Source organism: Piliocolobus tephrosceles, chromosome 10 (assembly GCF_002776525.5).
Source record: "Piliocolobus tephrosceles isolate RC106 chromosome 10, ASM277652v3, whole genome shotgun sequence".
NCBI lineage: Eukaryota > Metazoa > Chordata > Mammalia > Primates > Cercopithecidae > Piliocolobus > Piliocolobus tephrosceles.
Window position 1 is genome coordinate 110,077,266 of NC_045443.1, and position 23,838 is coordinate 110,101,103.

Below are 23,838 nucleotides of genomic sequence, written 5' to 3' on the forward strand. Positions count from 1 at the left end.
AAAAAAAAAAAAAAAAAAAAAAAAAAGAAAACAGAAAAAAAAAATTTAATTGTGTTCTGCTTTAAGAAGACAAATTGAGGCCGGGCGCGGTGGCTCAAGCCTGTAATCCCAGCACTTTGGGAGGCCGAGATGGGCGGATCGCGAGGTCAGGAGATCGAGACCATCCTGGCTAATACGGTGAAACCCCGTCTCTACTAAAAAATACAAAAAACTAGCCGGGCGATGAGGCGGGCACCTGTAGTCCCAGCTACTCGGGAGGCTGAGGCAGGAGAATGGCGTAAACCCGGGAGGCGGAGCTTGCAGTGAACTGAGAACCGGCCACTGCACTCCAGCCTGGGCGGCAGAGCAAGACTCCGTCTCAGAAAAAAAAAAAAAAAAAAAAAAGAAGACAAATTTGCCCAGAATGGCAAAGAATAAATAAAACAAACATGGGCAAAAGAGAGTCAGGTGGTACCAATAATATCGGGCTAAGTAGCATTCAAGATAAAGATTATTAAATAATAAGTTATTTAATACTAGAGTAATTGCATATTAATGAAACCTACAATCCATGGTAGAGAAATTATAGTCAATAATATTTTTATGTATTCATTAAGGTAACAACAAGCAAACAAGCTTTAATAGTTGTATATGCTTTATAGTTGTTTTATGTGCATTAATTCTCATTTCCTATGAAGCAAGCACTATTATCCACATTTTGTTAATGTAAAAACCGAAGCAGAGAGATTAATTAGCTTGCCCAAGAGATGTGACATTCTGGGATTTGAGACAGTGGTTTGGCTGTGTAGGTTGCTTCAATAACCAAGAGATGCTTCAAATCAGATTTTTAAAATATGTTTTTCAGAAGCATTTTCCTGATACTTCTCCCCTTACATGGGTATTAGTCTTTTGGGTTGACAAACATGAGTAAGTGCTAGAAGAGCAAAATATGCATCCAGCTTTAATAGTATGGCTGTTTTTCTGAGCCTTGGCATTTCATTGCTTTTATAATAGACATGAAGATTTTTTGTTTTTTTTTGGCTGAGAATAGCACTGAACTCAGTGGGAGGGATTGTGGGTTGTAAGTTGTCCACCTCTGAATGGAGTTGAATTTAAGTTTCTTGGTTTCCAAAGAATGGTTTGTTTAAAGACCCTCAAATTGCAAGTTAGAACTGACTTCAGTCTTTGAGGTTTTACCATTTAGTGAATTTTTCTTAAAAAGCAATTCAATTGTTGATGAAAGGTGATGTTAAAATTATCCCAGATTTATCAATCTTTTTTTTATTGCCCCTGGATTTTGAGTCATGGAAAGCCTTTCCTTATTCTAAGGTTAACAAGAAATTCACACATGTTTTCCTCTAGTATTGCATTGTTTCATCTTTTATGTTTATTGTTTATTTTATTTTATTTTTTTGAGACAGGGTCTCACTGTGTCACTTAGGCTGGAGTGCAGTGGAATGATCTCGGCTCTCTGCAGCCTCTGCCTCCTGCCTCCCGGGTTCAAGCAATTCTCCTGCCTCGGCCTCCTGAGTAACTGGTATTACAGGCACCTGCTGCCACGCCTGGCCAATTTTTGTATTTTTTTTAGTACAGATGGGGTTTTGCTATGTTGTCCAGACTGGTCTCGAACTCCTGACCTCAAGTGATCCACCTGCCTTTGCCTCCCAAAGTGCTGGGATTACAGGCGTTAGCCACTGTGTCCAGCCTAAAATTTATTCTGATATGTGGTATGATATATGGTTCTAACCACTTGGTTATGGTGTATTATTTTCTAAATGTGGTATTGGATTCTTTTTATATTTTGTTTAGAAGTTCTGTATCAATATTCATGAATACCATTGGTCTCTAGTTGTTGTTTTTCTTTGTGCCGTCTTTATCTGGTATAGATATCAGTGTTATATTTACTTTGTAAAAGGAAGTTGGAAGCTTTCCTTTCTTTTTAGTACTCAGGAATAATTTTAAGAATTGGGACTATTTGGTCTTTGAAGGTTTGGTAGAATTCCACTGGGAACCCATCTGCACCTGGTGATTTTCTGTGTGATAGTTCCTTAATTGTTTTCTCTATTTTTTCTTATTTTTAATCAGGTAGCCTCTGAACCAGAGTAGGTTCAGAGAGGCTCCCTCTATTTTTTTTTAATACAAATTGGTCTGCCTAAGTTTTCTTACTCTAATGGGTTAATTTTTGTAGACTGCATTTCCCCGAAAAATTACACATTTGTTCTAGGTTTTCTGACTTATTTCCACAACTTTTTAGTCTTTCCCCCTGGAATCATGCCCCTTTCCATAAACAGGGCTCTGATGTACCAGCAGTATTTTCACACTTTGGGTGGACTTTCTGTTTCTGAGGGTGGTTTTAGAGCAATTTTAGGCCTGCCACTCGCTCCCCTGTTCTCTACACCATGCTGTTTTTCTCAGAATGCTCTTCTTTTGCACAAAGGCTTGGAGTAGGAGGATGAGCAGTCACTCACTGACGTTTGGTATATTTTCTTTTTTTGCTTACAGGTAATCTGGAAGTTTGGGCATTCTCTTAAGCTGAGGGTGTGGTTTCCATGTCATTTTATTTGTTTATTGTTTTCTTGTGTGTATTTCTTAGAGACAGGGTCCCACGCTTGCCCTGGCTGGAGTGCAGTGGCATCTTGATCATAGGTTACTGCATCCTCAAGCTGCTGGGCTTAGGTGTTCCACCTCAGCCTCCTGAGTAGCTGGGACTACAGAAGCACACCACCATCCCTGACTAATTTTTTTTTTTGAGATGGAGTCTCGCTCTGTCGCCCAGGCTGGAGTGCAGTGGTGCGATCTCCACTCACTGCAAGCTCCGCCTCCCAGGTTCACGCCATTCTCCTGCCTCAGCCTCTTGAGTAGCTGGGACTACAGGCGCCTGCCACCGTGCCCGGCTAATTTTTTGTATTTTTAGTAGAGACGGGGTTTCACTGTGTTAGCCAGGATGGTCTCGATCTCCTGACCTCGTGATCCGCCCGTCTCGGCCTCCCAAAGTGCTGGGATTACAGGCGTGAGCCACCGCGCCCGGCGTTTTTTTTTTTTGTTTTTTGAGATGAAGTCTTGCTTTGTCCCCCAGACTGGAGAGTAGTGGCGCAATCTCGGCTCACTGCAACTTCTGCCTCCCAGGTTCAGGCAATTCTCTCACCTCAGCCTCCCGAGTAGCTGAGACTGCAGGTGTATGCCACTATACCTGGCTAATTTTTGTAATTTTTTGTAGAAACAGGTTTCACCATGTTGGCCCCGCTGGTCTTGAACTCTTGACCTCAAGTGATCCACCCGCCTTGGTTTCCCAAAGTGCTGGGATTACAGGCTTGAGCCATTGTGCCTGGCCCCTGGCTACTTTTTAAATTTTTTGTAGAGATAGGATCTTGCTATGTTGCCCAAGCTGGTCTTGAACACCTGGCCTTAAGCAATCCTCCCACCCCAGCCTCCCAAAACACTGGGATTTACAGGCATGAACCATTGTGCCTGACTTGTTTTGTTTTTAATTCTATGTTGTTTTTGAAGGATGTGTGGGTAGAGATGGATTTAGGCAATCATCATTGTCCTTGGCTACCTGAAAGTCCAGGCACTCTTCTAGATACTATGTAAATATTAACTCATGTTATCCTCTCAACAACACTATGACATGGGTACTATTACACCTTCCATTTTATAGGACTTAACAGAGGACTTAACTTAGCCCAGGGTCACAGAGAGGTGGGCTTCAGACCAAGACAATCTGGCACCAGAGTCTATGTGGCTACCCCTAAGGCTTTGCTACCATGTGTTAGTGATTCTCAGCCCGTCATTTGGGGAAGGGACTGTGTTTAAAAAAAAATTTTTTTTTAAATTTATGTTTATTTTATTATATTTTTGAGATGGAGTCTCCCTCTGTTGCCGAGGCTGGAGTGGAGTGGTGTGATTTCAGCTCACTGTAACCTCTGCCTCTGGGGTTCAAGTGATTCTCATGCCTCAGCCTTCCAAGTAGCTGGGATTACAGGCGCCAGCCACCATGCCCAGCTAATTTTTGTATTATTATTATTATTATTTTTTGAGATGGAGTCTCACTCTTTCACTCAGGCTGGAGTGCAGTGCTGTGATCTTGGCTCACTGTAACCTTCGCCTCCCAGGTTCAGGTGATTCGCCTGTCTCAGCCTCCCGAGTAGCTGGGACTACAGGAGTGTGCCACCATACCTGGCTGATTTTTTGTATTTTTAGTAGAGATGGGGTTTCACTATGTTGGCCAGGCTGGTCTCAAACTCCTGACCTCAGGTGATCTACCTGCCTTGGCCTCCCAAAGTGCTGGGATTACACGCATGAGCCACCGTGCATGGCCGGATTATCCTTTTTTTTTTTTTAAAACCCAAACCATAAACCCAATATTCTGAAAGATTTGGTCTCCACACCTGTATTATATAATAATTAGTCTTTACTTTTTTTCCTCTTGGTAGAAGGCACATATGCCACTCAGTTTCCAGCTGCCACACTTAATTAGCATAATTGTTTTGCAGCCAAAAGCAAAAGAGAGTTGACATTTTAATTAGCTTATGTAGGTAGACAAATTGAGGCTTAATGTAAGAGTTTCGTTACACCTTTTTGAAAAATTATAGGCCGGGCGCGGTGGCTCAAGCCTGTAATCCCAGCACTTTGGGAGGCCGAGACGGGCGGATCACGAGGTCAGGAGATCAAGACCATCCTGGCTAACACGGTGAAACCCCATCTCTACTAAAAATTACAAAAAACTAGCCGGGCGCAGTGGCGGGCGCCTGTAGTCCCAGCTACTCGGAAGGCTGAGGCAGAAGAATGGCCTGAACCCGGGAGGCAGAGGTTGCAGTGAGCTGAGATCTGGCCACTGCACTCCAGTCTGGGTGACAGAGCGAGACTCCGTCTCAAAAAAAAAAAAAAAGAAAAATTATAAATAGCTAGAAGCCAGTTGTCATTACTTTTTGATCCCTTAGAGCTCTGGGCGTCTATGTGGGAACCACAGATGAAAGAAGCTGCAAGCAAGGTTTTTTTTCCTTAACAGAATAGTTTAACCATTCTGAATGCAAAAGTATTGGGTGCTAGAATAATAGGTATCACATAAATTGAGGTTGACATTTTCCTGGGTGAAATTCTATTCTGTCTCAGTCTTCTTTTTTTTTTTTCAGACGGAGTCTCACTCTGTCACCCACGCTGGAGTGCAGTGGTGCGATCTTGGCTCACTGCAAGCTCCGCCTCCTGGGTTCATGCTATTCTCCTGCCTCAGCCTCCCAGGTAGCTGGGACTACAGGCGCCCACCACCACACCTGGCTAATTTTTTTGAATTTTTAGTAGAGATGGGGTTTCACCGTGTTAGCCAGGAGGGTCTCGATCTCCTGACCTCGTGATCCGCCTGCCTTGGCCTCCCAAAGTGCTGGGATTACAGGCGTGACCCACTGCACCCCTGGCCCTTTTTTTTTTTTCTTTTTTTTTTTTAAGACGGAGTCTCGCTCTGTCACCTAGGCTGGAGCATAGTGGCGCGATCTCAGCTCATTGCAACCTTCGCCTCCCGGGTTCAAGTGATTCTTCTGCCTCAGCCTCCCGAGTATCTGGGATTACAGCTGCATGCCACTACTTTCGGCTAATTTTTGTATTTTTAGTGCAGATGGGGTTTCACCATGTTGGCCAGGCTGGTCTCAAACTCCTGACTTCAGGTGATTCGCCTTCCTCGGCCTCCCAAAGTGCTGGGATTATAGGTATGAGTCACTGGGCCAAGACTCAATCTGACAAGCTCTCAGAGAGAGTAAAAAGCAAATGAGTATTTCATTATTTTGATCTGAGCTTTATGATTTTTCTTTTCTTTTTTTTTTCGAGATGGAGTTTTGTGTTGTTGCCCAGGTTGGAGTGCAGTGGTGGTGATCTCGGCTTACCGCAACCTCTGCTTCCCGGTTTCAAGCGATTCTCCTGCCTCAGCCTCCCGAGTCGCTGGGATTACAGGCATGCACCACCATGCCCGGCTAATTTTGTATTTTTAGTGGGGACAGAATTTCTCCATGTTGGTCAGGCTGGTCTTGAGCTCCCAACCTCAGGTGACCCACCCACCTCGGCCTCCCAAAGTGCTGGGATTACAGGTGTGAGCCACCTCACCCAGACTTTTTTTTTTTTTTTTTAAATCTGAGAGAAGGTCTCGTGCTGTTGCCCAGGCTGGAGTAGAGTGGTGTGATCTCTGCTCACTGCAGTTTCTGCCTCCCAGACTCAAGTCATCCTCCCACCTTAGCCTCCTGAGTAACTGGGACTACAGGCATATGGCACCATACCTGGCTAATGTTTGTATTTTTTGTAGAGACAGGATTTTGCCATTTTGCCCAGGCTGGTCTTGAACTCCTGACCTCAGGTGATCTGCCCACCTTGGCCTCCCAAAGTGCTGGGATTACAGGCGTGAGCCACTGTGCCTGGTCTCTTTTCTCTGTTGTAAGATACTTGAATTGGGTCAATATTTGTGGAGAAGTCTCTTAAAAGTTCACTTGATTGTCAGTACCAGAACTCTGCATTTAATATTGACTTATATTCCTGGGAGCATTTCAGAACATTCTATTAGCCTAGAAAGATCCAGGATAATTTGACTTTAGAAGTTACTGTTGCCATGAATCTCGGTGACTTTTGAAATCCGTGAGGAATATCTTTTTGCTGGAAACTAGAGAGGTCTCCTCTGAAGCAGATGCCATTCATGATAGATTTCATCATTTGTGGATTTTAAAAAACATTTTGGTTTGAAATAATTTCAAATTTAAATAAAAGTTGCAAAAATAGTACAAATAATTCTATTTACTTTTCATCCAGATTTACAAGTCAACCTTATACAGGTTGAGTATCCCTTATCTAAAATGCTTGGGACCAGAAGTGTTTCGGATTTCAGAAATTTTCAAATTTTGGAATATTTTTATTATATACTTAAGCATCTCTAATCCCCAAATCTCAAATCTGAAATAACTGAAATGCTGTGATGAGCATTTCCTTTGAGTGTCATACGGGCACTTTATGTATTTATTTAATTAATTTATTTGAGATGGAGTCTTGCTCCATCACCCAGGCTGGAGTACAGTGAGCGATCTTGGCTCATTGGAAACTCCACCTTCTGGGTTCAAGTGATTCTCCTGCCTCAGCCCCCTGAGTAGTTGGGACTATAGGCGTCTGCCACCATGCTGGCTGATTTTTGTATTTTTAGTAGAGATGGGTTTCACTATGTTGGCCGGGCTGGTCTTGAACTCTTGACCTCAGGTGATCTGCCTGCCTCAGCCTCCCAAAGTGACCATGCTGAGCCACCAAGCCCGGCCCATTTTTTTTTTTGAGACAGAGTCTCGCTTTGACGCCCAGGCTACAGTGCAAGTGGCACAATCTCAGCTCACTGCAACCTCTGCCTCCTAGGTTCAAGCAATTCTCCCTGCCTCAGCCTCCTGAGTAGCTGGGATTATAGGCGCGTGACACCATGCCCAGTTAAGTTTTGTATTTTTAGTAGAGACGGGGTTTCACTATGTTGGCTAGGCTGGTCTCGAACTCCTGACCTTAGGTGATCCACCTGCCTCGGCCTCCCAAAGTGCTGGGATTACAGGAGTGAACCACTGCGCCTGGCCGTGGATTTTGGAGCATTTTAGATTTGGGATACTCAACCTGTACCATGTTTGTCTTCTCTCTCTCTCTTTCTTTCTGTGTTATATATATATATATATAAATTATATATACACTACACATATATGTATGTATTGCATGTATATGTATGTATTTTATATATAAAATGCATATCTACATATAAAATACACATGTATATATACATGAGTACATATATGTGTCTCTATATTTAAGTTTCGTTGGAACCACTTGAGAGTAAAATGCAGACATGGCATCTCATTGCTCCAAAATACTTCAGGATATATGTCCTAAAAATCAAGGACACTTGGTTACATAACCACAGTATATCACCAAAATGTATATTATAAGAAGACTACTATCAAATCTTTATACCTCTTTCAAATTGTTTCAGTAATATCCTTATAGCAAAAGACAAAACAACCACAAAAACTCTTCTTCCCTTTTATTTTGTTTGTTTTGGTCCATTATATTTCCAGGTTATGCATTAATGCATTGCATTACTTGCTAAGTCTTGTTACTGGCCTTTAATTTGGGTATTTCTTTGCATCCTGCCTGACTCCTCTTCATGGTTATATCTTTTTTTTTTTTGGAGACAGAATTTCACTTTTGTTGCCCAGGCTGGAGTGCAATGGCGCTATCTTGGCTCACTGCAACCTCCGTCTCCCGGATTCAAGTGATTCTCCTGCTTCAGCCTCCAGAGTAACTGGGATTACAGACCTGTACCACCTCGCCTGCCTAATTTTGTATTTTTAGTAGAGACGGGGCTTTGCCCTGTTGGTCAGACTGGTCTCGAACTCCTGACCTCATGATCTGCCTGCCTCAGCCTCCCGAACTGTTGGGATTACAGGTGTGAGCCACCGTGCCTGGCCTTTTTTTTTTTTTTTTGAGACAAGGTCTTATTCTGTTGCCTGGCTTGGAGTACAGTGGTATGATCTTGGCTCACTGCAACCTTGACCTCCTGGGTTCAGGGATCCTCCCACCTCAACCTCCTTAGTAGCTGGGACTATAGGCACACACCACCATTCCTGGCTAATTTTTATATTTTTTGTAGAAACTGGGTTTTGTCGTGTTGCCCAAGCTGGTCTTGAACTCCTGGGCTCGAGTGAACCACCTGCCTTGGCCTCCCAAAATGCTGGGATTACAGGTGTGAGCCATTGCACCCGGCCCTAATTTTTGCATTTTTTATAGAGATGGGGTTTCACTATGTTGCCTGGGCTGGTCTTGAACTCCTAGGCTCAAGCGATCTTCCCATCTCAGCCCCGCAAAGTGCTGGGATTATAGGCATGAACCGCTGTGCCTGGCTGAGGATTAAGTTTCAACCTGAGGGGACAGGCATTCAAACTATAACATTGTCCTTTAGTCATTGGCTTAGTTCACTTAGAATGTTTATCTATTCATCCATCTGTATATGCTGTAGAATGTTTATCTATTCATCCATCTATATATGCTGTTTCCTTTCACCTGTTGGCTTTTGCAAATAATGCTGCTATGAATATGAGTTATAGAAATATACCAATTTGAATCCCTGTTTTCAATTACTTTGAGTGTATACCTGGAAGTGGAATTTCTGGATCATACGGTACTTCCATTTTTTTTTTTTTCCTTGGATCATATGGTACTTCCATTTTTCTTTTTTTTTTTCTTTTTTGAGGCAAGGTCTTCACTCTGTCACCCAGGCTGGAGTGTAGTGGCATGATCTCAGCTTACTGCAACTTCAGCTCCCTGGGTTCAAGTGATTCTCCTGCCTCAGCTTCTCCAGTAGGTGGGATTACAGATGCGTGCCACCATGCCCGGCTAATTTTTGTATGTTTAGTAGAGATGGGGTTTCACCATGTTGGCCAGGCTGGTCTTGAACTCCTGACCTCAAGTGATCTGCCCACCTTGGCCTCCCAAAATTCTGGGATTACAGGCGTGAGACACCGCACCTGGCCTCCATGTTTCAATTTTTAAACAAACAATTTGTTAAAAAAATAGGAAACCAAGAGAATGAACTATTTCCTATTTTATTCCATGGGTTATAATCTGTTACTATCCTTGTTTATTTTGAGGTACAAATTGTCCCTACTTTGGCCAGCGGAGGATCCTGCAATTTGTCTCCTGTGTCCTTTTCATAGCTCCTCGTTGGAACTCTTTCTCACTGGCCCACAATAGGATGTTCCAAGTTCATCTTCTTACATTTACTGCCCCAACCCTGGGATCAGCCATTTCTTCAAGGAGGCCAGTTCCTTTCACTGGAGAATGAAAAACCCAATATGTAGAAACCAAGATAGAGGTGTTAGGTGTGATTGCTACTAGAGTGTCATTACTTCCAAACCCTTTCAGAAGAGACCTAGGAAATGTGTGTGTGTGTGTGTTTGTGTGTGTGTGTAATCATAAAAACATGTACACATACACCAAAGCATATATTTCTTTTTTTTTTGAGACGGAGTCTCACTCTGTCGCCCAGGCTGGAGTGCAGTGGCGCAATCTCGGCTCACTGCAAGCTCCACCTCCTGGGTTCACACCATTCTCCTGCCTTAGCCTCCCGAGTAGCTGGGACTACAGGCGCCCGCCACCACGCCCAGCTAATTTTTTGTATTTTTAGTAGAGACGGGGTTTCACCGGGTTAGCCAGGATGGTCTCGATCTCCTGACCTTGTGATCCACCTGCCTCGGCCTCCCAAAGTGCTGGGATTACTGGAGTGAGCCACTGTGCCCGGCCTATATTTCTTTATTATTATTATTATTTTGAGATGGAGTCTTGCTCTGTCGCCCAGGCTGGAGTGCAGTGGCACAATCATGGCTCACTGCAACCTCTGCCTCCTGGGTTCAAGCAATTCTCCTGTCTCAGCCTCCTGAGTAGCTGGGATTACAGGTGCCCACCACCATGCCCGGCTAATTTTTGTATTTTTAGTAGAGATGGGGTTTCACCGTGTTGGCCAGGATGGTCTCCAGCTCCTGACCTCAAGTGATCTGCACACCTTGGCTTCCCAAAGTGCTGGGATTATAGGCGTGAGCCACTGCTCCCATTCAGAATCATACATATACATATATATTTCTGTATCTACATATCTGTCTTTACATATATATATTAAAAATTAGAGTTTGCACTAATACCTCCAATTACAATCTAACATCATGAAATTTATTCTGGCTTTCTCCCTTCTCATATATGTGTCTCCCTTCCCAACAGTGAGAAACCTGGCTTGCTATCCTCAACATGGTAACTTATTTATTAAGTAGTTTATTTATTCTTTTTTTTTTTCTTTTTTTTGAGATGGAGTTTCGCTCTTGTTGCCCAGGCTGGAGTGCGGTGGTGCAATCTCGGCTCACTGCAACCTCCACCTCTCGGGTTTAAGCGATTCTCCTGCCTTAGCCTCTGAAGTAGCTGGGGTTACAGGCATGCACCACCACACCCAGCTAATTTTGTATTTTTACTAGAGACAGGTTTCTCCATGTTGGTCAGGCTGCTCCCAAACTCCCAACCTCAGGTGATCCACCTGCTTCGTCCTCCCAACATGTTGGGATTACAGGTGTGAGCCACTGTGCCCTGCCTCTAGTTTATTTATATTTATTCCATGTGCTCAGTCTTGCAACCACATGGTCTGTTTTCTTGGGCCTGGCCCCATCAGTGCACAGTCTTAATACCCTAGTCCCAGTCCCTCTGATCATATCCCCAGCCCTGCCTACTGAATCCCAGGTCTCTACCAAGGGAAAGGCGGGGAGGAGGCATTGACCAAGGAGAAGAGAGGGAAGGGACAGGGAAGGTCTTGATTTGTATTTTCTTTTTTTTTTTTTTTTTTTTTTTTTTGTTGTTGAGACGGAGTCTTGCTCTGTCGCCCAGGCTGGAGTGCAGTGGCCGGATCTCAGCTCACTGCAAGCTCCGCCTCCCGGGTTTACGCCATTCTCCTGCCTCAGCCTCCCAAGTAGCTGGGACTACAGGCGCCTGCCCCCTTGCCCGGCTAGTTTTTTGTATTTTTAGTAGAGACGGGGTTTCGCCGTGATAGCCAGGATGGTCTTGATCTCCTGACCTCGTGATCCGCCCGTCTCGGCCTCCCAAAGTGCTGGGATTACAGGCTTGAGCCACCGCGCCCGGCCTTGATTTGTATTTTCTAAAACTACTCTGCTTATAATGCATCTTAGCTGTGTTGTTGTGGAAAGTAGTGCTGACAGTGTGGTTTTTTTTTTTTTTTTTTTAAATTACTTACTCTCTCTCTCTTTTTAAGATGGTTTCACCCAAATATCACTGGTGTGGAGGCGGAAAACCTACTGTTGACAAGAGGAGTTGATGGCAGTTTTTTGGCAAGGCCTAGTAAAAGTAACCCTGGAGACTTCACACTTTCCGTTAGGTAAGTTGGAATGAAAAGAGAGAATCTTGAGAGTGTTTTCCAGGTAGGAAGTGGTAAAACCATACTTGGACAGCTTGCTGCCTGCATTTCGAGCTTGAAGGCCTTCCCTGAGCCCTGGGCTGCCTTCAGGGTTTGTGGAGTGGCCTTCTGGACATTCAGCAGAAGGGGAATAAGGAGGGCCCTTCTTCTCCCCCTGAGACCTCATGGAAGGTGAGTTGGAGCAGGTTATAGAAGTTCTTAAGCCCTCCAGTGCTTAAGCCTTGTTCCACGCATCTTGAACCTGGTTTCTGCATTTTTCTTTTCCTTCCTGTTGATTTATTTAAAAATTTTATTTCTTTTCAATTTTTTTTTTTTATAGAGGTGGGATCTTCCAGTGTTGGCCAGGTTGGCCTTGAACTCCTGGCCTCAAGCAATCCTTCTGCCTCGGCCTCCCAAAGTGTTAGGATTACAGGTGTGCCACCATGCCTGGCCTTCATTTTTTGAAACAAGCTCTTGCTCTGTTGCCCAGGCTGGAGTGCAGTGGTGCGATCACAGCTTACAGCAGCCTTGAACTCCTGGGCTCAAGTGATCCTCCTGCCTCAGCCTCCTGGGTAGCTGGGACTCCATGCTTGTGCCACCATGCTCAGCATTTTTCAAAAATAGTTTTTGTAGAGATGAGGTCTCACTGTGTTACCAAGGCTGATCTTTAACTCTTAGCCTCAAGTGATCCTCCTGCCTCAGCCTCCCAAATGTTGGGATTACAGACATGAGCCACCACACTCAGACTCTGTTGATTTCTTAACAAGAAAAATACTTGTTAAGAGTTTCTTCAGCTCACTTTCCTTTATCAACAAGTAAAACATGACTGAGGAAGTTGTGGTCCCCTTTGTTCCCCTGCCCAGACCTGTTTCCCTCCCTCTTTCCCCAGAGGAAACCACCAAGAGCTTGGCATATATTCTTCCTGAACATATTTTTATAGTTGTACTGCATTTGTACTGTGTATGAACAATACAAAGTTGGTTTTTGTGTTTTAAAAATTCACATACATGGATTTATAATGTATGTATCATTTTGCAACTTAAAAAATTTTTTTGAGCTCTATGCTGATTGATAAAGATCTAATTTTTTTTTTTTGAGAAGGAGTTTCACTCTTATTGCCCAGGCTGAAGTGCAATGGCATGATCTCAGCTCACTGCAACCTCTGCCTCCTGGGTTCAAGCCATTCTCCTGCCTCAGCCTCCAGAGTAGCTGGGATTACAGGTGTGTTCCACCATGCCCAGCTAATTTTTGTATTTTTAGTAGAGATGGGGTTTCACCATGTTGACCAGGCTTGTCTCAAACTCCTGACCTCAGGTGATCCACCTGCCTTGGCCTCCCAAAGTGCTGGAATTACAGGCATGAGCTACCATGCCTGACCCTTTTTTTTTTTTTCCCGAGACAAAGTCTCACTCTTTCGCCTAGGCTGGAGTGCAGTGGCCACAATCTTGGGTCACTGCAACTTCAGCCTCCTGGGTTTAAGCAGTTCTTCTGCCTCAGCCTCCTGAGTAGCTAGGATTACAGGCGTGTGCTGCCATGCACGGTTAATTTTTGTATTTTTTGTAGAGACTAGGTTTTACCATGTTGGCCAGGCTGGTCCTGACCTCCTGACTTAAAGTGATCCACCTGCCTGGCCTCCCAAAGTGCTGGGGTAACAGGCGTGAGCTATCGCGCCTGGCCTGAGAAGTCTCATTCTTACTTCTACTCCCTTGCACCACACTATCTCCATCCTGTAGGTAGCCATTTCTATTAATTTCTTGTTTATTCTTATGTGTTTCTTTCATTCTTTTTCTTTCTTTCTTTTTTTTTTTTGAGACAATCTTGCTTTGTTGCCCAGACCGGAGTGTAGTGGCACAATCTTAGCTCACTGCAACCTCCGCCTCCTGGGTTCAAGTGATTTTGATGACGCAGCCACCTAAGTAGTTGGGATTACACCACCACACCCAGCTAATTTTTGTATTTTTAGTAATGATGGGGTTTCACCACGTTGTCCAGGCTAATCTCAAACTCTTGACCTCAAGGGATCTGCCTGCCTCGGTCTCCCAGAGTGCTGGGATTATAGACATGAGCCACCGTGCCCAGCCCTGTTTCTTTTTACAAAAATAAGCAAATTTATATTTTTATTACTATTTTCCTTTTATTTTTACACATCAAGTAGAACATTAAATATATTTCTTTGTAATTTTTTTTCACTTACCTAAATCTTTTAGTGATCTCTCTCATCTTTTTAATCAGCTGGATAGCATTCTATCGTGTGAATATTTCATAACTTCTATATACTGTCACCAGCAGGTAGCGATTTAGTTGTGTCCAGTATTTTAAAATGATATATAATGCCTCCATGAATGTAGTAACCTTTTGCATATATTGTTTTGTGCTTTGGGATAACACTACCTCATATTCAAAACTGTGTCATGTGTCTTTAAAATTACATGTATCTTTTTATTTTTATTTTTATTTTTTTTGAGTCAGAGTTTCACTCTTGTTGCCCAGGCTGGAGTGCAGTGGCGTGATCTTGGCTCACCGCAACCTCTGCCTCCCAGGTTCAAGCAATTCTCCTGCCTCAGCCTCCCCAGTAGGTGGGATTATAGGCGCCCGCCACCACACCTGGCTAATTTTTGTATTTTTAGTAGGGACGGGGTTTCACCGTGTTGGCCAGGCTGGTCTCGAACTCCTGACCTCAGGTGATCCTCTCACCTCAGCCTCCCAAAATGCTGGGATTACAGACGTGAGCCACCGTGCCTGGCCATCATTGTTTTTTGTTTTTTTTTTTTAAATTGCTGCATAGTAGCCGGGCACGGTGGCTCATGCCTGTAATCCCAGCGCTTTGGGAGGCAGAGGTGGGCAGATCACGAGGTCAGGAGACGGATACCATCCTGGCTAACAGGGTGAAACCCTGTTTCTACTAAAAATACAAAAAAAATTAGCCTGGCATGGTGGCGGGCGCCTGTAGTCCCAGCTACTTGGGAGGCTGAGGCAGGAGAATGGCGTGAATCTGGGACGTGGAGCTTGCAGTGAGCCGAGATTGTGCCACTGTACTCCAGCCTGGGCAACAGAGTGAGACTCTGTCTCAAAAACAAAAAAGCAAACAAACAAACAAACAAAAAAATTTCTACATGGTATCCCATTGTATGAATAGTAACAGCAATTTATGCAATGCATAGTATTCCATTGTATGAATAGTAATATAGCACTGTTTGTTTATATGTTTTTATGATTAAAAAGCAAAATGTTTTTTGGTAGCTATTCAGTTATTGTTACTTAATATATGCAATTCGATAGGCCAGTCATTCAAAATAGAAGATACACCAGATAGGTCGGGCGTGGTGGCTCACGCCCAGCACTTTGGGAGGCTGAGGTGGGTGGATCACCTGAGGTTAGGAGTTTGAAACCAGCCTGACCAAAATGGAGAAGCCCCATCTCTACTAAAAATACAAAATTAGCTGAGTGTGGTGGCGCATGCCTGTAATCCCAGCTTCTCAGGAGGCTGAGGCAGGAGAATTGCTTGAACCTGGGAGGCAAAGGTTGTGGTGAGGCAAGATCACGCCATTGCACTCCAGCCTGGGCAACAAGAGCAAACATATGCAAGGTAAACAAAGTAATAAAGACCTTTGTGTTGAGTTGGTTGACTATGTGGTTATTTCACCCATCATATTTCTTTTTTCTTTTTCTTTTTTTTTTTTTTTGAGACGGAGTCTTGCTCTGTCACCCAGGCTGGAGTGCAGTGGCCGGATCTCAGCTCACTGCAAGCTCCGTCTCCCGGGTTCACGCCATTCTCCTGCCTCAGCCTCCCCAGTAGCTGGGACCACAGGCGCCGGCCACCTCGCCCGGCTAATTTTTTGTATTTTTAGTAGAGACGGGGTTTCACCGTGTTAGCCAGGGTGGTCTCGATCTCCTGACCTCGTGATCCACCCGTCTCAGCCTCCCAAAGTGCTGGGATTACAGGCTTGAGCCACCGCGCCCGGCCCACCCATCATATTTCTTATAGGGAATGGGTAAATTCGTTTCTTGGGTTTCTTTCAACATTGAGGTGAAATCTGACATGGAATATGAGATCTGATTTTACTGGTGTAACTCATTATTTGTCCCCTTACCTCCCTTTCCAATGGACTATTTTAGAAGAAATGGAGCTGTCACCCACATCAAGATTCAGAACACTGGTGATTACTATGACCTATATGGAGGGGAGAAATTTGCCACTTTGGCTGAGTTGGTTCAGTATTACATGGAACATCACGGGCAATTAAAAGAGAAGAATGGAGATGTTATTGAGCTTAAATATCCTCTGAACTGTGCAGATCCTACCTCTGAAAGGTCAGTAACATTTTAGTGACCACAAAGTCTGTTGCTCCCTTGTGCCCTATGTGTCAGAAATGCATGACTGAGGTCTGTGTATGACTTTCTTTTTTTTTTTTTTTTTTTTTTTTGAGACGGAGTCTGGCTCTGTCTCCCAGGCTGGAGTGCGGTGGCCAGATCTCAGCTCACTGCAAGCTCCGCCTCCCGGGTTTACGCCATTCTCCTGCCTCAGCCTCCCGAGTAGCTGGGACTACAGGCGCCCGCCACCTCGCCCGGCTAGTTTTTTGTATTTTTTAGTAGAGACGGGGTTTCACCGTGTTAGCCAGGATGATCTCGATCTCCTGTCCTCGTGATCCGCCCGTCTCGGCCTCCCAAAGTGCTGGGATTACAGGCTTGAGCCACCGCGCCCGGCCTGTGTATGACACTCTGACTCCAAAGGCTTGTGACTGTTTTTTGAGCTGTAATCTTTAAAGAATTATTAAAGTGAGACTAATAGCATCAAATTATTTTCAGAGTACCTTTTTCTTGCGAAAGTTTTAATCAGTGTTACTTACACTCATCCTATAGGGATTTTATAGCATTCCTACATATACTTGGTTACATGTATTAGTTTTAAGACTTACTGAACTTTGGCGGATAATCTTTGAGAGTTATTAGAAGGAAACAAATGATAATGGAGACACCAAAATAGCAGCAGTTTTCTATGGTGGCTCTTGACCAGTTATTCAGCAGTGCCACCAACAGATGTCAGTTTAAGCTCAGAAGTGGAAAAGCAGAGAGCTCAGAGGGTCAGCTTTTTCATCAATTCCTTTAATGTTATCTCCACAATTATGTGAGAGTGACCTTGCTTAGAGAGAATTGTGTTATTTTCTAGATCTTTCCCCCTGTATTGGAACTAGCCTGATGAAAGCATGGGCTTGATTTATTTATTGATTGTATTTGTTTTGTACACTCCCAATCTCCTCTCTGACTTGGTGCAAATTCAGGATCTCTTAGTTTGTATATTTTGTGTCTTCAGGTATGATTTTTTTAGCTTATACCTTTATGTCAGTGCTATTATGTGCTGATAATTTGTTTCTCTAGCTACCACTATAGCTTCAGGCAAAAGGCTGTCAGCCAACTCTGTACAGTTTATTTCTAAATTTTACTGTTTTCAGTTGAGTGTGGATGAAAAATAACTCAAAGTTTATTCGTTTGATGATGAGCCATTAACACCACCTGCCATAATAGTGCTTGCTTTCTGACCAAGATCCTGAGGGAAAAAGCCACTTTATTAATAGAACTAGGTTAAAATGCTTCCCATAGTAACATGGAGCAGTATTGTCTCAAATTCTGTCCTCGGATGGCCTTGGATGCCTGCATTGGGACTGTCTGATGTGCTGGTTTAAATGCAGATTCCTGGGCCTCATTCAGACTTAAGTGTATTGATATTGCTGGCTGTGGAGTCTGGGAATTCATATTTTTAGCAAAATCCCTCATTTTTACTCCAAGTCTTATGTGCATTACGCAGTTTGAGATGATCACCTAGGATATAGTCCAAAGACACTGGAGGCTGTTGAAGTACAGGTTGTATATACGGAAAAGGTTGAAATGTTTGAATTAATTTATAATGAAGATCCTTTTTAATTGAGTGTTTACATGCCAAAGCAAGGGCAAACATTCAAAATGATTTTCTGTCTCTATTACAACTTTTTCTTTTTTTTTTTTTTTTTATTTGAGATGGGGTCTTACTCTGTCACCCAGGCTGGAGTCAAGTGGCGTGATCTTGGCTTACTACAACCTCCGCCTCCCAGATTCAAGTAATTCTCTTGCCTCAGCCTCCCAAGTAGCTAGGACTACAGGCATGTGCCACCATGCCCAGTTAATTTTTGTATTTTTAGTAGAGACCAGGCTAGACTCGAACTCCTGACCTCAGGTGATCTGCCCACCTCGGCCTCTCAAAGTGCTGGGATTATAGGCATGAGCCACTGCGCCCGTCTCCATTACAACTTTTTATTACAACTTTATTTTTTATTTATTTATTTTTTTTAAGGCGGAGTCTTGCTCTGTCGCCCAGACTGGAGTGCAGTGGCCGGATCTCAGCTCACTGCAAGCTCCGCCTCCCGGGTTCCCACCATTCTCCTGCCTCAGCCTCCCCAGTAGCTGGGACTACAGGCGCCCACCACCTCGCCCGGCTAGTTTTTTGTATTTTTTAGTAGAGATGGGGTTTCACCGTGTTAGCCAGGATGGTCTCGATCTCCTGACCTCGTGATCCGCCCGTCTCGGCCTCCCAAAGTGCTGGGATTACAGGCTTGAGCCACCGCGCCCGGCCCACAACTTTATTTTTTTAATTAATTAATTATTTTTTTTGAGATGGAGTTTCGCTCTTGTCACCCAGGCTGGAGTGCAATGATGCGATCTCGGCTCGCTGTAACCTCCACCTCCCGGGTTCAAGTGATTCTCCTGCCTCAGCCTCGTGAGTAGCTGGGATTACAGGCACTCGCCACCATGCCCAGCTAATTTTTTATTTTTAGCAGAGACAGGGTTTCACCATGTTGGTCACGCTGGTCTCAAACTCTTGACCTCAGGTGATCCACCTGCCTCAGTCTCCCAAAGTGTTGGGATTACAGGCGTGAGCCACTGTGTCTGGCTGACTTTATTTATTTTTGAGACAGGGTCTTGCTCTGTCACCCAAGCTAGAGTGTGGTGGCATGGTCATAGCTTACTGCAGTCTCGATCTCCTGGACCCAAGTGATCCTCCTGCCTCGGCCTCATATTGTAGCTGGAATTACAGGCAGATGCCACCATGCTAATTTTTAATTGTTTTGTAAAGATAGATTTCACTGTGTTGCCCAGACTGGCCTTGAACTCCGACCTCGAGTGATCTTCCTGCCTTGGCCTTCCAAAGTGTTGGGATTACAGGCATTAGCCACTATACCTGTCCTGTAACTTATTTAAATGGCTATAATTAAATAGTTGGTCCTTTTAAGATTGGACAGTGGATGAATGGCAAATTGCATTTTTAAAAGAGGAGGGATTTAAAAAAAAAAAACGGGAAAGATTGGGGGCATTTGTCTCTAAAGGACTGTGGGCTCATTTAAGAAGTTTAGTGGTCATTCTTACCATCTTTGCAGTTTTTCCTGCCGTCATGGGATGCAAATTTTCTGTCTCAGGTGGGATTGATCAGTCCCTTGGAGGAATGTGTCTGTTTTTTAATTGTGTTTAGGAGAGCTGACTGTATGTAGTAGTTTTGTGAAAGAACAACATAAACCCATAGTAGAGCTAAATTCTTTTTTATTTTTTAAAAACTTTAGGTGGTTTCATGGACACCTCTCTGGGAAAGAAGCAGAGAAATTATTAACCGAAAAAGGAAAACATGGTAGTTTTCTTGTACGAGAGAGCCAGAGTCACCCTGGAGATTTTGTTCTCTCTGTGCGCACTGGTGATGACAAAGGGGAGAGCAATGACGGCAAGTCTAAAGTGACCCATGTTATGATTCGCTGTCAGGTAAATCTCAGTTGAACTATGGGCCTGGCAAGATGTTGTCTTTGGGTGATTTTTCTGCTGGAAGAAGACAGACACCATTACATTCAAAGTCAGATTGTCTTTTTTTTTTTTTTTTTTTTTAAATATTTATTTATTTATTTTATTCTAATTAATTAATTAATTTATGTTTTTTAGACAGAGTCTTGCCCTGTCACCTAGAGATGGAGTTTCACCACATTGGGTCTGGTGACCCAAATCTTTGGGTGATTTTTCTGCTGGAAGAAGACAAACACCGTTACATTCAAAGTCAGATTGTCTTTCTGTTTTTTTTTTTTTTTTTGGCGAGACAGTTTTGCTCTTTTTGCCCAGGCTGGAGTGCAATGGCGTGATCTCGGCTCACTGCAACCTCCGCCTCCTGGGTTCAAGTAATTCTTCTGCCTCAGCCTACCAAGTAGCTGGGATTACAGGTGACTGCCACCATGCCTGGCTAATTTTTTGTATTTATTTTAGTAGAGATGGGGTTTCACCATGTTGGCCAGGATGGTCTTGATCTCTTGACCTCGTGATCCACCCGCCTCGGCCTCCCAAAGTGCTGGGATTACAGGTGTGAGCCACTGTGCCCAGCCTTCTGTTTATTTATTTATTTTTTAAATATTTATTTATTTATTCATTTGAGACTGGGTCTTGCTCTGTCACGGCTCACTGCAGCCTCAACCTCCCTGGGCTCAGTTGATCTTCCTTCGCTCACCCTCTTGAGTAGCTGGGACTACAGGTGTGTGCCACCATGCCCAGCTAGTGTTTGTGTTTTTTGTAGAGATGGTGTTTCGCCACATTGCCCAGGGTGGTCTTGAACTAGGGCTCAAGAGGCTTGCCTCCTTCAACCTCCCAAAGTGTTAGGATTACAGATGTGAACTACTGTGCCTGATCCAAAGGCAGATTTTCTTTGCTCACTTAGTCAAGGTCATATATGCTTTTATTATACTTAATGTATTAGTATGGTTAGTATATTAGTATATTAGCATATTTACTATATTATTATACTTGAGTATATTGAGTATATTTATGCTTTTAGTATATTTGTATACACACACCACATTTTTATTATTTATCTTTGTTTTTGAGACAGAGTCTCCCTCTGTCACCCAGGCTGAAGTGCAGTTGGCTCACTGCAACCTCTGCCACTTGGGCTCAAGTGATTCTCGTGCCTCACCCTCCTGAGTAGCAGGGATTACAGGCGTCCGCCACCAAGCCTGGCTAATTTTTGTATTTTTAGTGGGTACGGGGTTTCACCATGTTGGCCAGACTGGTCTCGAACTCCTGACTTCAAGTGATCCGCCCATCTTGGCCTCCCAAAGTGCTGGAATTATAGGCATGAGCCACTGCACCCAGCCTATTATCTATCTTTTGATGGACATTTAAGTTTTCTCCATATACTAGCTATTGTGAATAATGCTGCAGTGAATATGAGAGTGCTTGAAAACACCAATGTAACATAAAGATAACAAATAATAAATGTCATCTGTTTATCTTCAAAGGAACTGAAATATGACGTTGGCGGAGGAGAACGGTTTGATTCTTTGACAGATCTTGTGGAACATTACAAGAAGAATCCTATGGTGGAAACATTGGGTACAGTACTACAACTCAAGCAGGTGAGCGGATTGGAAAGGTCAAGCTTTCTCCTTAAAAACTTAAAAAAGCCGAGCGCGGTGGCTCACGCCTGTAATCCCAGCACTTTGGGAGGCCGAGGTGGGTGGATCACCTGAGTTCGGGAGTTCAAGACCAGCCTGACCCACATGGAGAAACCCCATCTCTACTAAAAATACAAAATTAGCCAGGCTTGGTGGTGCGAGCCTATAATCCCAGCTACTTGGGAAGGCTGAGGCAGGAGAATCGCTTGAACCTGGGAGGTGGAGGTTGTGGTGAGCTGAGACTGTGCCATTGCACTCCAGCCTGGGCAACAAGAGCAAAACTCTGTCTCAAAAAAAAAAAAAAAAATCTTAAAAAAGTCCTAATAGAGAATTTTGCAGATATACAGAGATAGACAGAATAGTGTCATCAGCCTCCGTGTACCCATCCCAGCTTCAACTCATCAAATCTTTTTTTTTTTTTTTGAGACAGTCTTACTCTGTCAGCCAGTCTGGAGTGCAGTGGTGCAATCTTGGCTCACTGCAACCTCTACTTCCTGGGTTCAAGCGATTCTCCTGTCTCAGCCTCCTGATTAGCTGGGACTACAGGTGCCTGCCACTATGCCTGGCTAATTTTTGTATTTTTGATAGAGACGAGGTTTCACCATGTTGGCCAGGCTGGTCTCGAATTCCCGATCTTAGGTGATCCGCCTGCCTCAGCCTCCCAAAGTTTTGGGATTACAGGCATGAGCCACCACACCCAGCCCTAAATCTTTTCTTCTTATGACTCCACTTACTGACTGCTTCCTATAGTACTTGGAAACGTATTCCAGATTTATATTATTCCCATATTTATTTGTGAAAGGCCTTACAGAGGTTTTTTGTTTTGTTTTGAGACAGAGTTTTGCTCTGTCGCCCAGGCTGGAAGGTAGTGGCGTGTTCTTGGCTCACTGCAACCTCTGTGTCCCGGCTTCAAGAGCTTCTCCTGCATCAGTCTCCTGAGTAGCTGGGATTAGAGGTGGTGCCACTACACCCAGCTAAGTTTTGTGTTTTTAGTAGAGATGGGGTTTCACCATGTAGCCAGGCTGGTCTTGAACTCCTGACCTCAAGTGATCTGCCTGCCTCAGCCTCTCAAACTGCTGGGATTATAGGCATGAGCCACTGTGCCTTGCCTAAGGCCGTACACAGTTTTAAAGCAAATTTTCATTATAAATCCACTTCTGGTTACCTTTAGGTAACCTCACTTACTCACTTTGGCATTGTTGCTATTTCAAAGTTCACCTTTATGATAGTGGAAAATGATATAATCTCTCTAAATAATGTTGTAGTCTATTCATAAAGAAAAATAGACTTGGCTGGGCGTGGTGGCTCACGCCTGTAACCCCAGCACTTTGGGAGGCCAAGGCTGGCGGATCACAAGGTCAGGAGATTGAGACCATCCTGGCTAACACGGTGAAACCCCGTCTCTACCAAAAATACAAAAAATTAGCCGGGTGTGGTGGTGGGTGCCTGTAGTCCCAGCTACTCAGGAGGCTGAGGCAGGAGAATGGCGTGAACCTGGGAGGCGGAGTTTGCAGTGAGCCAAGATCACGCCACTGCACTCCAGCCTGGGCGACAGAGCAATACTCCGTCTCAAAAAAAAAAAAAAAGGAAAAATAGACTTGAATTTATATCAGCAGAATAAAGTGTATGTGGAGACTGAAGAAAGACACATTTTCTGGCTGAACAGAAAAGGTGGTGAAACTATTTGAAAACCTTTATTGTGAATTACAGGGTCCTACGAACCCTCTGTCCGTGCCTTTATGAATATCAACAGGGAAGTGTTTTTTTTTTGCATTAACAACCTTTACTGTAATATTTTCTTTATTTTACATCAACTGCCGTACTCGATCAGCCCCTTAACACGACTCGTATAAATGCTGCTGAAATAGAAAGCAGAGTTCGAGAACTAAGCAAATTAGCTGAGACCACAGATAAAGTCAAACAAGGCTTTTGGGAAGAATTTGAGGTAAGTTATTAAAAAACCGTTTTTTTCCTGAGTTGTTATATCCTATTTTTAGTGGAGGAGAAGTTGGTCTTGTGTTTGGAATTGGATCTGAGAGAGTTGAAACTGACGTCCTTTTTTAATTCGGCCATTGATTGACGTGGAACAAGTTGCTGCGAGGGCTTCTTCGAAATAAAAGAGCATTGTGTTCTGAGCGAAGGGAGTTGGCAGTGAGTAGTCAATGGATGTGCCAGCCGCTCCATTTGGCTCTTTTGGTTTGGACTGGTGGCAAAATCTCAGAGAAACAAAAGGATCTAATTTCTTTGGAAGATCTCCAACATGCACTGGGGTCTTTAGAAAGAATCTATAGCCTTAGTGCAGCAAATGGGTATGAATAAAAGAGAAGCACCTTGTGGTGGCTTTTTTTTTTTTTGACAGGGTCTTGCTCTGTCACCAAGGCTGGAGCGTAGTGACGTGATCTCGGTTCACTGCAGCCCCGACCTCCCTGGGCTCAAGTGATCCTCCCATCTCAGCCTCCTGAGTAGCTGGTACTA

At 43.9% G+C, this 23,838-nt stretch overlaps 1 protein-coding gene across 2 annotated transcripts in view; it reads left to right on the plus strand.

Moving 5' to 3' along the window:
- The window catches only part of PTPN11 (protein tyrosine phosphatase non-receptor type 11), a 99,224-nt gene that overhangs the window by 14,990 nt on the left and 60,396 nt on the right, over positions 1 to 23,838 (plus strand). For both annotated transcript variants that reach the window (XM_023203824.1, XM_023203831.1), the window contains exons 2-6: positions 11,774 to 11,896; positions 16,031 to 16,225; positions 19,501 to 19,693; positions 21,208 to 21,324; positions 23,195 to 23,308. In XM_023203824.1, the coding sequence (XP_023059592.1) occupies positions 11,774 to 11,896; positions 16,031 to 16,225; positions 19,501 to 19,693; positions 21,208 to 21,324; positions 23,195 to 23,308 (742 nt within the window). The remainder of the gene's footprint in view (positions 1 to 11,773; positions 11,897 to 16,030; positions 16,226 to 19,500; positions 19,694 to 21,207; positions 21,325 to 23,194; positions 23,309 to 23,838) is intronic.